The following is an 11,239-nucleotide window of genomic DNA, read 5'->3' as shown; positions in this document are numbered from 1 at the left end:
AATTACTGCCTGGAAGTTTGACAGGATGTCAAAGCTGCTATCTGTGATACCTAATGGACACAAGATCTTCAAGAACACTCCACATTATGACAATTACTTGGAGCACATGCCTTGGCACCTAAGTTGTAAGTTATGACTCAGCAGATTTTAGGGACCATTTGATTGGGCTTTACCTACTGAGGATAGTGATCACTAATTGTATGCTTCCTATGCACGGGTTACTACAGAGCACTCTGACCATCCCTCCTGAACCAGGGACAATATTCTAGTACATCATCTAGTTTTTTGCTACCTATGAATTTGTAATTACTCACTACCACAAGGATTCCCCCTTTACAGCTCCACAAAGGGGTCAGGACTCTCCTGTTTAAACTTTTAATACATTCAGGTAAAATGACTGCAGTGCATGTGATCAATTGACCAGGGAATCTACCTCAAAGAACCTTGGAAAAGTATGAGTAATTGTTTAGGCATGGTACTCTTCTCTCCCCCCCCCCCTTCTGCAGTGGAGCTTGGGAATGAGTGGGATGAAAAGTGCCTTGGAGGCAGACTATGCTGAAGAAGCAGTGTGTGGACTATTGGAGTTCATGTGATTTAGTTGCCCTGTGGCTCAGGACCCCCAGGAGCCTCTGACCTGACAGCAACCAACAAAATATTCACCTCAAGTTGATATTTCAAGCCCCTGAATGTTTACCTGTGGGAGATGCCTAGCCACCTGACAAGCTGCAGCAACATTAGATTACAGCTCAGACACCATAAGCTAGGATTTTTATCATACAAACTAGTGTCATAGTACAGGGCAAACAGGTCACACAGTGCTAAAGATTCAAGGGCTTCCTGCAGTGTGACCATGTTTTTAAGAATTATTAGTGCAATAAAAATATTTGTAGTACTGCTAAACAGAATTTTAGACTCTGTTAATGTTACTAACTGCTCCTTGAATCAGTTTGTCTCATACCAAATTCTGAAGACAAGCAGAGTTGCACCAAATAGCTTACCTGGCAACTACCTATTGAAGGGTACCTCATTCCAGCATGCTGCAATGCTAAGTAACCCTGTGTGTTATAAGTCTTAAGTTGCATACACACACTAAACTATTTTAAAGCCTTTATTTCACAGACATGATGATAGCTTAACAAGGACATTAAAAATGGACATGATCACATAGCGGAATGGCAAGACATTCTAGTGAAGACTGCTGCACCCCTTCGTAGCATCACTGCCCCAGTTAACAAGTAAGCTAAGTGTGTGAAGCTGAAAAAACCATGGAGATAAGCCATGCAGCAGAGAGATGTGAGGAAGGTTTAGTATTCCTCTCCTTCCTCTTCACCCTCTCCTTCAACAGAATCCACACCCACTTCTTCATAATCCTTCTCTAGGGCAGCCATGTCTTCCCGGGCCTCTGAGAATTCTCCTTCCTCCATGCCCTCCCCAACATACCAGTGGACAAAGGCACGCTTGGCGTACATCAAGTCAAACTTGTGGTCCAGGCGAGCCCAGGCCTCAGCAATGGCTGTGGTGTTGCTCAGCATGCAGACAGCACGCTGCACTTTGGCCAGGTCACCCCCAGGGACCACGGTAGGAGGCTGGTAGTTGATACCAACCTTGAAACCAGTGGGGCACCAGTCCACAAACTGGATGCTACGCTTGGTCTTGATGGTGGCAATAGCAGCATTGACATCTTTGGGAACAACGTCACCTCGGTACAACAGGCAGCAGGCCATGTATTTACCGTGGCGAGGGTCACATTTCACCATCTGGTTGGCTGGCTCAAAGCAAGCATTGGTGATCTCAGCTACAGAAAGCTGTTCATGGTAAGCTTTCTCAGCTGAGATAACAGGGGCATAGGTGGCCAGAGGGAAGTGGATACGGGGGTAGGGCACCAAGTTGGTCTGGAATTCTGTCAGATCTACATTCAGGGCCCCATCAAATCGGAGGGAGGCCGTGATGGAGGACACAATCTGGCTGATAAGGCGGTTGAGGTTGGTGTAGGTGGGGCGCTCAATGTCAAGGTTCCTGCGGCAGATGTCATAGATGGCCTCATTGTCTACCATGAAGGCACAGTCGGAGTGCTCCAGGGTGGTGTGGGTGGTCAGGATGGAATTGTAGGGCTCGACAACCGCTGTGGAGACTTGAGGAGCTGGGTAGATGGAGAACTCCAGCTTGGACTTCTTGCCATAGTCAACTGACAGACGTTCCATCAGCAATGAAGTAAAGCCTGAGCCAGTGCCACCTCCAAAGCTGTGGAAGACCAGGAAGCCCTGGAGACCTGTGCATTGGTCAGCCTGTGGAAAGAGACCAACATTCAGCATGTATATGCACATACAAAGGCAAATGCTTCATCTCATTTTTGACTTTTGCACCTTTGCCAACAAGCTATCATTTTAAATCAGCCCTTTTTTTACCTTTTCATCTCACAGCACACTGACAAGGTGCTAAAACTGTCAAGGCATACCATGCTGTCGGTTGGAGGCTTATATCCCACAATGACCCGCTTAATAAATGACCCTTCCCCCAAACTCCCAAGGCACATATGCAGATCATTCACAGAAAACTGGTTGAAAATTGCTGTCCCAAGTTAACAAAGAATAATTTTTGAAAATAAACAGCTTTTCAGTAGGACCAGCAGTTATCTAAGCAAAACAATCCTTTTTTATTTGAATGCTCAGATCTGACCATTTTATCTAGTTTGATTTTCTCACTGTATTACACCAATGCAGAGGTAGCACCAGTTCTGGCAGGGTACAAATTTAGGCACTATTCCTATAAATACTAGCTTCAAAAGATCCTTTACCAGTAAAACAGTCTTTGATGTAAGACGGAGTTACCTAAATTCCCTACTATACTTGCATGCAGATTGGCTGCTCCGCCACACCTGTCCACCCAGGGAGTTCCAAAACTATCACACAATCTGTTTGCAATCTTATATGTTTTATTCTTTTTCACTCTTGTTGTATTAGGGCAGCGTTTTTCAATCAGTGGTACTCGAGATGGTGTCTGGTAGTACATATGGGACCCGAGACATCCACTGCCTGGCAGTGAGACTAGCAACACAAAGTGACAATCAGTGATAGGTTCCATGGGCATGCCCTTTTCTTGCACTAAAAAAAGCTCTCCCGTTCACCCTGAGCCCTCCTGTCCACCCACCAGTGTTTGCTGCATTGTGCCTGACCTCCCAATCCAGAAGTAACTGCTGATAAAATCATTGCCAGTTACTTCCAGTGCTACTCCCAATAGGTGGACAATGGGAACTGGTACAGTGGAGGATAATCATTGAGAAATACTGTATTAAGGGTTTGAAAATGCCTTCCCTGACCTGGGAAGTGGGAGGGAGTACTAGCCTACCAGTAGTGAACCTATGAGAAGAGGCTAGGGTTTATGGTTTGGAACAGTGTTTCTCAAACTGTGGGTCATGAGCTAATTTCAGGGGAGTCCCCATTCATTTCAAAATTTTATTTTTAATATATCAGACTTGATGCTACCATGGTTTGTGGCTGCATTTGAGGAAATGTTACAGACCTGTACTTTTAACAAGCTACTATGTATATTCTTTTAACAATGAAAGTCAATGGGATTTACTCCTGGGTATATGTAAGTAGGATTGCAGACTAGGATTGTTAAAAATTTTCCTGCTTGATGTCACTTCTGGTCATGACATCACTTTCCGATGGGTCCTGACAGATTCTCGTTCTAAAAAAGTGGGTCCTGGTGCTAAATGTGTGAGAACCACTGGTTTGGGAGATCCTCCTTCCCCCCACAAAAGGGATGGGGAGAGATAAGCTAATAAGAACCTTTTTTTTTTTACTTTTCTATACACTGTTATCAGTTTATAGTATGGTATGAGTACACAAATTTAGCCTTTTTTGAATGGCATGGAAGACCTGGAAGATCCAGGTTCAAATCCTCACCAAACCATGAAGCTTCCTGTGTAACCTTAGGCCATTCACTCTCAGTCTCACCAGGTTGTTGTGAGGGCAAAAGGAGGGAAGGAATTATGTTCACACTCTGAGCTCCTTGGAGGAAGAGTGGTATAAAGTTGTGTAAAAATAAAAAATCTAGTTTCCCTTCCATAAGGCTAAACTCCCACGTTCAGTGCTTCATAAGCTGGTTCCCACCTGCATGGTCCCACCATTGCTCTCATTTCACACAAGCTAGCTTAGGATACTCTTACAACCAACAGCCTACCTGCTTGATAGCTGTAACATGGTGCTTAGACTCAAGGCATTTCAGCTTAGGTCAAACCTATATACTGGCAACATGGCTCTGTAATAACTGGAAGTAGCACCAGCATGTTCTACCAAGAAGGATCTTGAGACAGATTCAGTTACAAGGTGGAAATGACAATTGTAGCCTGCACAATCATTGATTTGATTAGGCAGAGTAATACCCATGCCTGAATACTCTGAGAAATAGTAGAAATTTTTAGAACTGGGTAATATTTAAGTGCATTATACATGCTTTCCCTCCAATGCTTTGACCCTCCACACACTTTGATGGCAGCACACAAAAACAGCAAGCCTTTTGAGGAAGGAGGCTTTGTAATTAATGGTTGTATGCAGGGCCTTCAAGTAGGGTGGGCTGTGCTGGAGCTCAATGGCCAAGTTAGTTCCAGATTATCCTCATACTATTAAGTCTGAGGCTTAGAGTATCTTGGTCAGGTATCACATAAGCAGCAGGATACCAAACAGTTTCCTAAAAAAGAAATACGTATTTCATCTGATTCTATTAATACTTCTAGATTTTATGCACTATATTCTTCCACTGTTCTCCCAGATTCTGACTGTACTTCAACACCAGTTATCTAGTCCATTTCATGCCCAGTTAGCACTTGAAATAGCCCTTGCCTGGTGACCAGGATAGTGTAGTATTTTGTAGACATGCTCCATGCCAATCTATTTCCAAAGGCCACCTGGTGAGGAACACCCCTAATATTACAGAAAATATACATGTAGTGACAGCAAGAATGAAATACCACATGAAGGTTGTTTTAAACAATTGCTGCATTTTAAATGATGTTCAGAGAAAGCATCATGGATTTGAGTTTCCCAGTATCAAGCAAGTCACACAGATGAAGTTTTGTGTACCGTCAATCTACTACCTTTCAGCCCTTTCTGAAGATTTAGTTCCCTTGTCTATCCTAAAATGCAGAGATTGATCAGTTTCCTGAATCCTAGAGAAGTCCTCTAGCTTTCTCAGGTTTCATTTCAACATCTGTCATACAAGCATAGTGCTCCCCCTGCAAAGTCACTCAAAATGCTCATTTATAACCCCAATGTGAATTATTTACCAGCTTCCTGATTCTATCCAGCACCAAGTCAATTATCTCTTTGCCAATAGTGTAGTGGCCCCTAGCATAGTTATTGGCAGCATCCTCCTTGCCAGTGATTAGCTGCTCAGGGTGGAAGAGCTGGCGGTAGGTTCCAGTGCGCACTTCATCTGTGGAGAGAAGAATTCCAGGTATCAATGCATCTGTATCCTATCAGCACAGAACCTAAAGAGTCACTAGAAATTCTCATTTACTTACCAATTACTGTTGGCTCCAAGTCCACAAAGACAGCCCTGGGGACATGCTTGCCAGCTCCTGTCTCACTGAAGAATGTGTTGAAAGAGTCATCTCCTCCCCCAATGGTCTTGTCACTGGGCATCTGCCCATCAGGCTGGATACCATGTTCCAGGCAGTACAGCTCCCAACAAGCATTGCCAATCTGGACACCGGCTTGGCCAACATGAATGGAGATGCACTCACGCTGCAGCAAGAAAAGAGAAACAGTTGAGAAATAAACGTAATTTGGCCCTATAGACAGACCTATGACTTGTATTGAAAGTCATATGTATGATTGTATTGAAAAAGAACAGCAGATTTAGCAGCACATCACAGCTGAGAGTGGCTTCAGTTAGGAAAAGATAGGGGAGAAGTAGCTTATCACTCAAAACTATACCTGCCCAAGTGGCTTTCCTATCTACAGAAAGTCCCCATCCCTCTGTTCTTCCATTGAGAAGGAACATTTTAAAGCTATCCTTTCACTGAAGTAGATGCAAAATTGTGAATCAATACCTTCCCTGCCTTACATATCAAAAGAGTAATAGTTTCCACTTCTTATTGGCAAGATCTGGGATCTCTGTTAGATGATTATGTGAGCTAAGGGAAGTTACTTGGGCTTTATCCTTGAACAAAGCACTGTAACTGTCCCATTTGGGCAACACAGTGGAATATCAGTTACTGGGGGAAAACAAGTCAATTACTGCTGTCTATTATCTCTGTATTGAACTCTCTACTAATCATTTGAGAGTAGAAAGTTAGCATGTACATTCCTTATCACGCAGTAAGCACTAAGCTGAAAATACTGGATCCACAGTGGGGCAGAAAGCAGAGCAGGTATTTACAGTTCAACATGTTTTGCTCAAATTTAGATTGTCAGCGAGTTGCTATTTGGATTCAGTTTGCAGCCCTTGGGTGGATGAAAAAACTTTTTTTACTGTAGCTTCCATTTGCCAGCATAATGAAGTTCCAACTGCACAGGAAGATTTACTCAGAGGGGAATTCTTTGCTCTATAAAAACATTGTGAATAAGCTATTCAGTACAAAGCAGTGACTGTGCTCTCTGCAGCCAGTACCCAGAACTGCCTACCAGCAGTCAAACCACTTGCAGACCTGAGTCAGCTGACTCATAAGGCAAAGCGGATGCAGTCAGCCTCAAAGTCCGCAAAGCAGGGAAAAGCAGCTAAGCAAATGGTTGCCCTGCCACTAAGTCTCTGTGGAACATCTGCTTGCAGCCTGTTGCTAGGATTATCTCAGGCCTAGATTCCTATCAGATGCCTTCTGTCCTGCAATCCTCACACCACCCCACCCATGAAATGAAGCAGTGTCACCTGCTTCAAAGGCATTCCCTTCAGGCTCTGGTAGCAACTCTCCCCCTTAACAGATGGCGCTAAGATGTCCCAGGCTATTGAGCCTTCTGAACATTAGCAGATCTAAGCCAAGCGAAATAAAGAGTTGCAAAGCAAGTAGCAAGAATCCCAACTTGTAACAGTCTCCAGGTTCTTTCTACAGAGCAACAAGCTTACAAGATACCCCTTGTTTGAGCCATCCACAATTCCAAGGACTTCAACTGCCTTTCTAAACAAGTTGCCATCCTCAGTAGCAGTTCCTAGGCAGAGACATGTATCTTTCACTGCACCAGGGGACAATTGTGAGGGGGAAAAGTGCATGTCGCCCAGTTGTTCAGGCTCTTCGAGTATGTATGTTGCAAATTATAGACCATGATCTCAGAAGCTAAGCAGGGTCAGGCCTGGTTAGTACTTGGATGGGAGACCGCCTGGGAGCCCACTTCACCTCAGCAGTGTCTTTTCTAGTGACTGTCTGCTGGTGTTCTTTTGCATCTTTTTAGATTGAGAGCCCTTTTGGGACAGGGAGCCACTAGTTTGATTTTTCTCTGTAAATCGCTTTGTGAACTTTTAGTTGAAAAGCGGTATATAAATACTGTTAATAATAATAATAATACCGGGTGCTGTAGGCTTATACCAGTCTTTCGAGACTGACAGTTGCCGACCATATTGCAAAAAACGAAGCAGGGCAGGGGGAATGCTGCATGGGGGTTGGTGCTCTCAACTCCCAGATCATGCCAGCAGAAGAATGTAAGCTAACAAGGGGTGCTCTCTGTGCCAGAGCTACCAGCAGCTCCAATGGATGGTAAGACTGCAGAACGCTGCCACTTTTCTGAGGCCCCAAACATTAAGCCCACCGTTGTATAGACGCAACAGGGATCACATGTGCGCACAGAAAATGGGTCAGCTTCACCCATTCCTGCCCGGCCCACAGGTGCACACGTGACCCCTGTTGCGCCTGTGCAACGTTGGGCAGGAAGGGCTTGGAATTAGCCCTGTGGCTGCGGTGCTGCGAGCACACAGCGGGAACTGGGGAGAGGGAGGGGAAGAGATGATGCCCCAAGCGCAGCCTCCGCCTCTTCCAAGGGAGCAGCTGCACGCGCGAAGCCTCGCTCTGGAAGCATCCAACGCGCGCGCGCCCAAAAGCACGCGCAACCTCCTTTCCCAAGGCGCGAGGAAGCAGACCGCCCGCAGTCTCTCTCGCGCGCGGGAAAATGTAACGGGCGCCGGCGCGCGGGAGGAGCTTACGTCACCGCACGCGCTTGCTTCTTTCTCCCGCCATTGGTTGGTTGGTTGGTTGGGGGGGGTGGGAAGAGAAGGAGAGGACGAGGCCGCGCTACACTCCCGGACCGAGCGCCACATGCCTGGAGACCTCCTTAGGATAGGACCCCAGCCCTACTACAGCAGTCCACCCCCCATATCATGTAGTGACTCTCCCACCCAAGAATGAAGTCCCCGCTTCAAGGCAGCCCCCCACCCCTCAGCCCCCCCACGCTGGCTTCCTCAAGCTGAGGCCCTCCCCCTCCCCCTCCCCGCGCACTTCCTCCCTGCGTTCTAGAACGTTGAGTCCCCCTTCCTTCCCAGCCTCGCGGAGGCCACCGCTGCACAGGGGCTTCTGGGCTCCCCCTGCAAGCCAAGCGCAGCACCCTCTCCTACGGGGGCCCCCGTTCATGCCGCCACCCTCCTCCAGTTGCGCTACGCAGAGGCTGCTTCTAGCCGCGCCAGCACCTCTTTGCCCTCCAGCTGCTGCTGCACTGCTGCTTGCCTGCCCGACTCACCATGATGCTGAAGGGGAGCGGCTACGAGGGACAGGAGCAGGCAGGAGAACCCCGACGCCGCAGATGTTACTTCTCCCGACAAGCTAAGAGTCGATGGAAGTAACAGAATGGGCAGGGAAGGGGCCGCCCCACCGCTTTTATAGCACATCTCCTCTCGGGGCTGGGTAAGGGGGGGCAAAGCTGGCCCAGGCTGCGCGCCTCCAGCATAATGAGCCGGCTGCGCGGCTGCCATTGGGCGGGCTCGGCGTCCGTCTGTGCGCTCACAATCGGTGATTGGCTGAGCCCCGAAGCCCCTCCCGTTGGAGGGGCTGGTGGTTGAGCGAGACACAATGCTGCAAGGGAAGAGCTGGATGGATCCTGCTCCTCCCCGGGTGGGGAGGCCCTTGTTGGAGAGCCCCCGCCGATGAATGCCTTGCAGAGAGTGCCTAGAAGGGGCAGGCCTCCTGGCCATGGGTAAAGTGTAGACCGAGCAGGCAGGCAGCGTCTGCCTTTCCGCCTGGGGGGCAGGCGAGATGCTCTTCCTTCCCCCACTGTGGCCATTCCGATCTCTGCGCAAGGAAAGGTGTAAGCTGAATGTACTGGAGGGGTTGAGAGCCCAATCCTAGGCAGGTCTACTCAGAAGTAAGTTCCATTGAGTTCAGTGGGACTTACTCCCAGGAAAGTGCGGATAGGATTGCAGCCTGAGGCGCATTCACAACCCAGTCCTATGCACGTCTATTCAGAAGTCCCATTGTGTCCAATGGGCCTTACTCCCAGGAAAGTATGTACGGGTTGCAGCCTTAAATGATCGACTCCTACAGGAGGAAATGTAATGCAACGAGGTGGAAATGTGGCACGTACCGTTCTTAGGATGCCACCGTCTCCCTTCTTCGCAGCATGTTGCGCCCCCCTCCCAGGTAGTCAGTAGTGCATTTGCATAATCTGTTTTTCTAGTTGGGCTCAAACGCAAAAGCTGATCTCCTACATAATGTCGCTGGCGACAGAGTGTAGGCACATGCCTTCGACCCAACACCATCCGCTGCCAAACTGCTCTAGAGCCTGCAATCCTCTGTAGGTCTACTTAGAAGTAAGTGCCACTATAATCAATGGGGCTTACTCCCAGGTAGGTGTGGGTAGGATTGCAGCTTTATAGCACAATTCCAATCACTTCTACTCAAGAGTTAGTCCCATTGCATTCAGTAGGGCTTGCTCCCATGAAAGTGTGTACACTGTATTAATAGGATCACTGCATTAATCTTGCAATCCTGCGCACACATCTAGGAGTATAACTTATTAAACACAATGGGACTTTCTTCTGACTAAATACGCATAGGATTGGGCTGTTAATATGGGCCCAAAGGAAAGGGGACTGTGTTTTGCCCAGAATCTAGCAGATCTAATCTTAGTCCTAGTTCTGGCTAGTTGCTTTTCTGTGTAGAGTTTATATATTTTACTATAACAATTAGTTCATGAATGCATTTTAAAATAGCATCCAGTCACAGGATGTAAAATAGGTCACTGCTTTTTTTTCTTCTTCAATGAAGAGATTCGAGAATGCTCTGTCTCTGCGTCCTCGGGAAACTGGGTGTGTGGGTGGGAAAGACAAATGGCTGGCAGCTGCAGGGGACGTTTCTGCACAGGATTTTCAAATAACTCACATGCTTTCTAAGTGAGCTCTAACTTAGGCGGAAGGATCTGAATCCGACGAGGAATGAATAAGTCAGGCATGCCATTAGGGGAAGAGTAGGACTATACTCATGCAGAGCCCTAACGTTTGGCACGAGTTATTTTGTATTTTGCAAAATCTGGTGCAGAAGCACCAGCCAATAAACGTCATCAAACGGAATACGATCAAAGGCACAGCCCCAGCCTTGGTGCTATTTTGCTACAAGATAAAAACTGCACGGTCATGAGAGAAAATATGGGTAAAGGGCTCGAAAATAGGAGGACATGGAGCCAGCTCCAAAGCAGGCGTGACGAATGTCCCAGATGCGGTAAATACTAGAGCTGCAGAGCGGGGGCGAAGTGAGGCCAGTCGGTATGACTGCAGTTCCATCCTGCAGAGGAAAACTGCGGCAATCTTACAGCACTAGCCTATGCATGTCTACTCAGAAGTCAGGACCATTGTGTTCAAAGGGGCTTACTCCCAGGGAAGTGTGGATGGGATTGCAGCCTTAATACCTCTGCAGCTGCAGCGTGCGAACTACTGAGGATCGCGCTCATATCACTCTGAATTTCTTTGAAACGGTCAGAACAAGAAAGGGCAGGAAATGCACAGCGAGGGCTGCATAAGGTGACTTGGCTACGAGGTTACAATTCCGCTGCCTTCAACAGTATTAAGTGGGATTTGCATTCCAGGCGGGGGGGAGGGCGGAAGACTGAGGAGGGGAAGAAGGCAAAGCTTCCCTGAGTCGCCATCTTTCGCCTTGCACGTGCTCTTTGCACAGACGCCACTTTTGGTCTGCATGCAGAGCAGAACCAGACCGGCTTTTCTAGCACCCACGTGGCGCGTCCTTCCCTATTGACTCTGTCCTCTCTCTCCATCGCTGCACAAACCGGGCGCCCTCGTTTCCCGCAGTGATACACTGTAACTCTTC

At 47.5% G+C, this 11,239-nt stretch overlaps 1 protein-coding gene across 1 annotated transcript; it reads right to left on the bottom strand.

The window, feature by feature from the left end:
- Positions 1–1,096: 1,096 nt before the first annotated feature.
- On the bottom strand, positions 1,097–8,803 carry TUBA1B (tubulin alpha 1b). Its single transcript, XM_066615168.1, has 4 exons — positions 8,664–8,803; positions 5,525–5,747; positions 5,288–5,436; positions 1,097–2,285 (listed from the first exon to the last, which is right to left on the bottom strand). Exons 1-4 carry the CDS (start codon positions 8,664–8,666, stop codon positions 1,305–1,307), a joined length of 1,356 nt encoding a protein of 451 aa, XP_066471265.1. The 5' UTR covers positions 8,667–8,803; the 3' UTR covers positions 1,097–1,304.
- Between the last annotated feature and the right edge of the window lie 2,436 nt (positions 8,804–11,239).

The sequence above is a fragment of the Tiliqua scincoides genome, chromosome 2 (assembly GCF_035046505.1).
Source record: "Tiliqua scincoides isolate rTilSci1 chromosome 2, rTilSci1.hap2, whole genome shotgun sequence".
Lineage (NCBI taxonomy): Eukaryota > Metazoa > Chordata > Lepidosauria > Squamata > Scincidae > Tiliqua > Tiliqua scincoides.
This window is presented reverse-complemented; position numbering and strand designations above follow the sequence as displayed.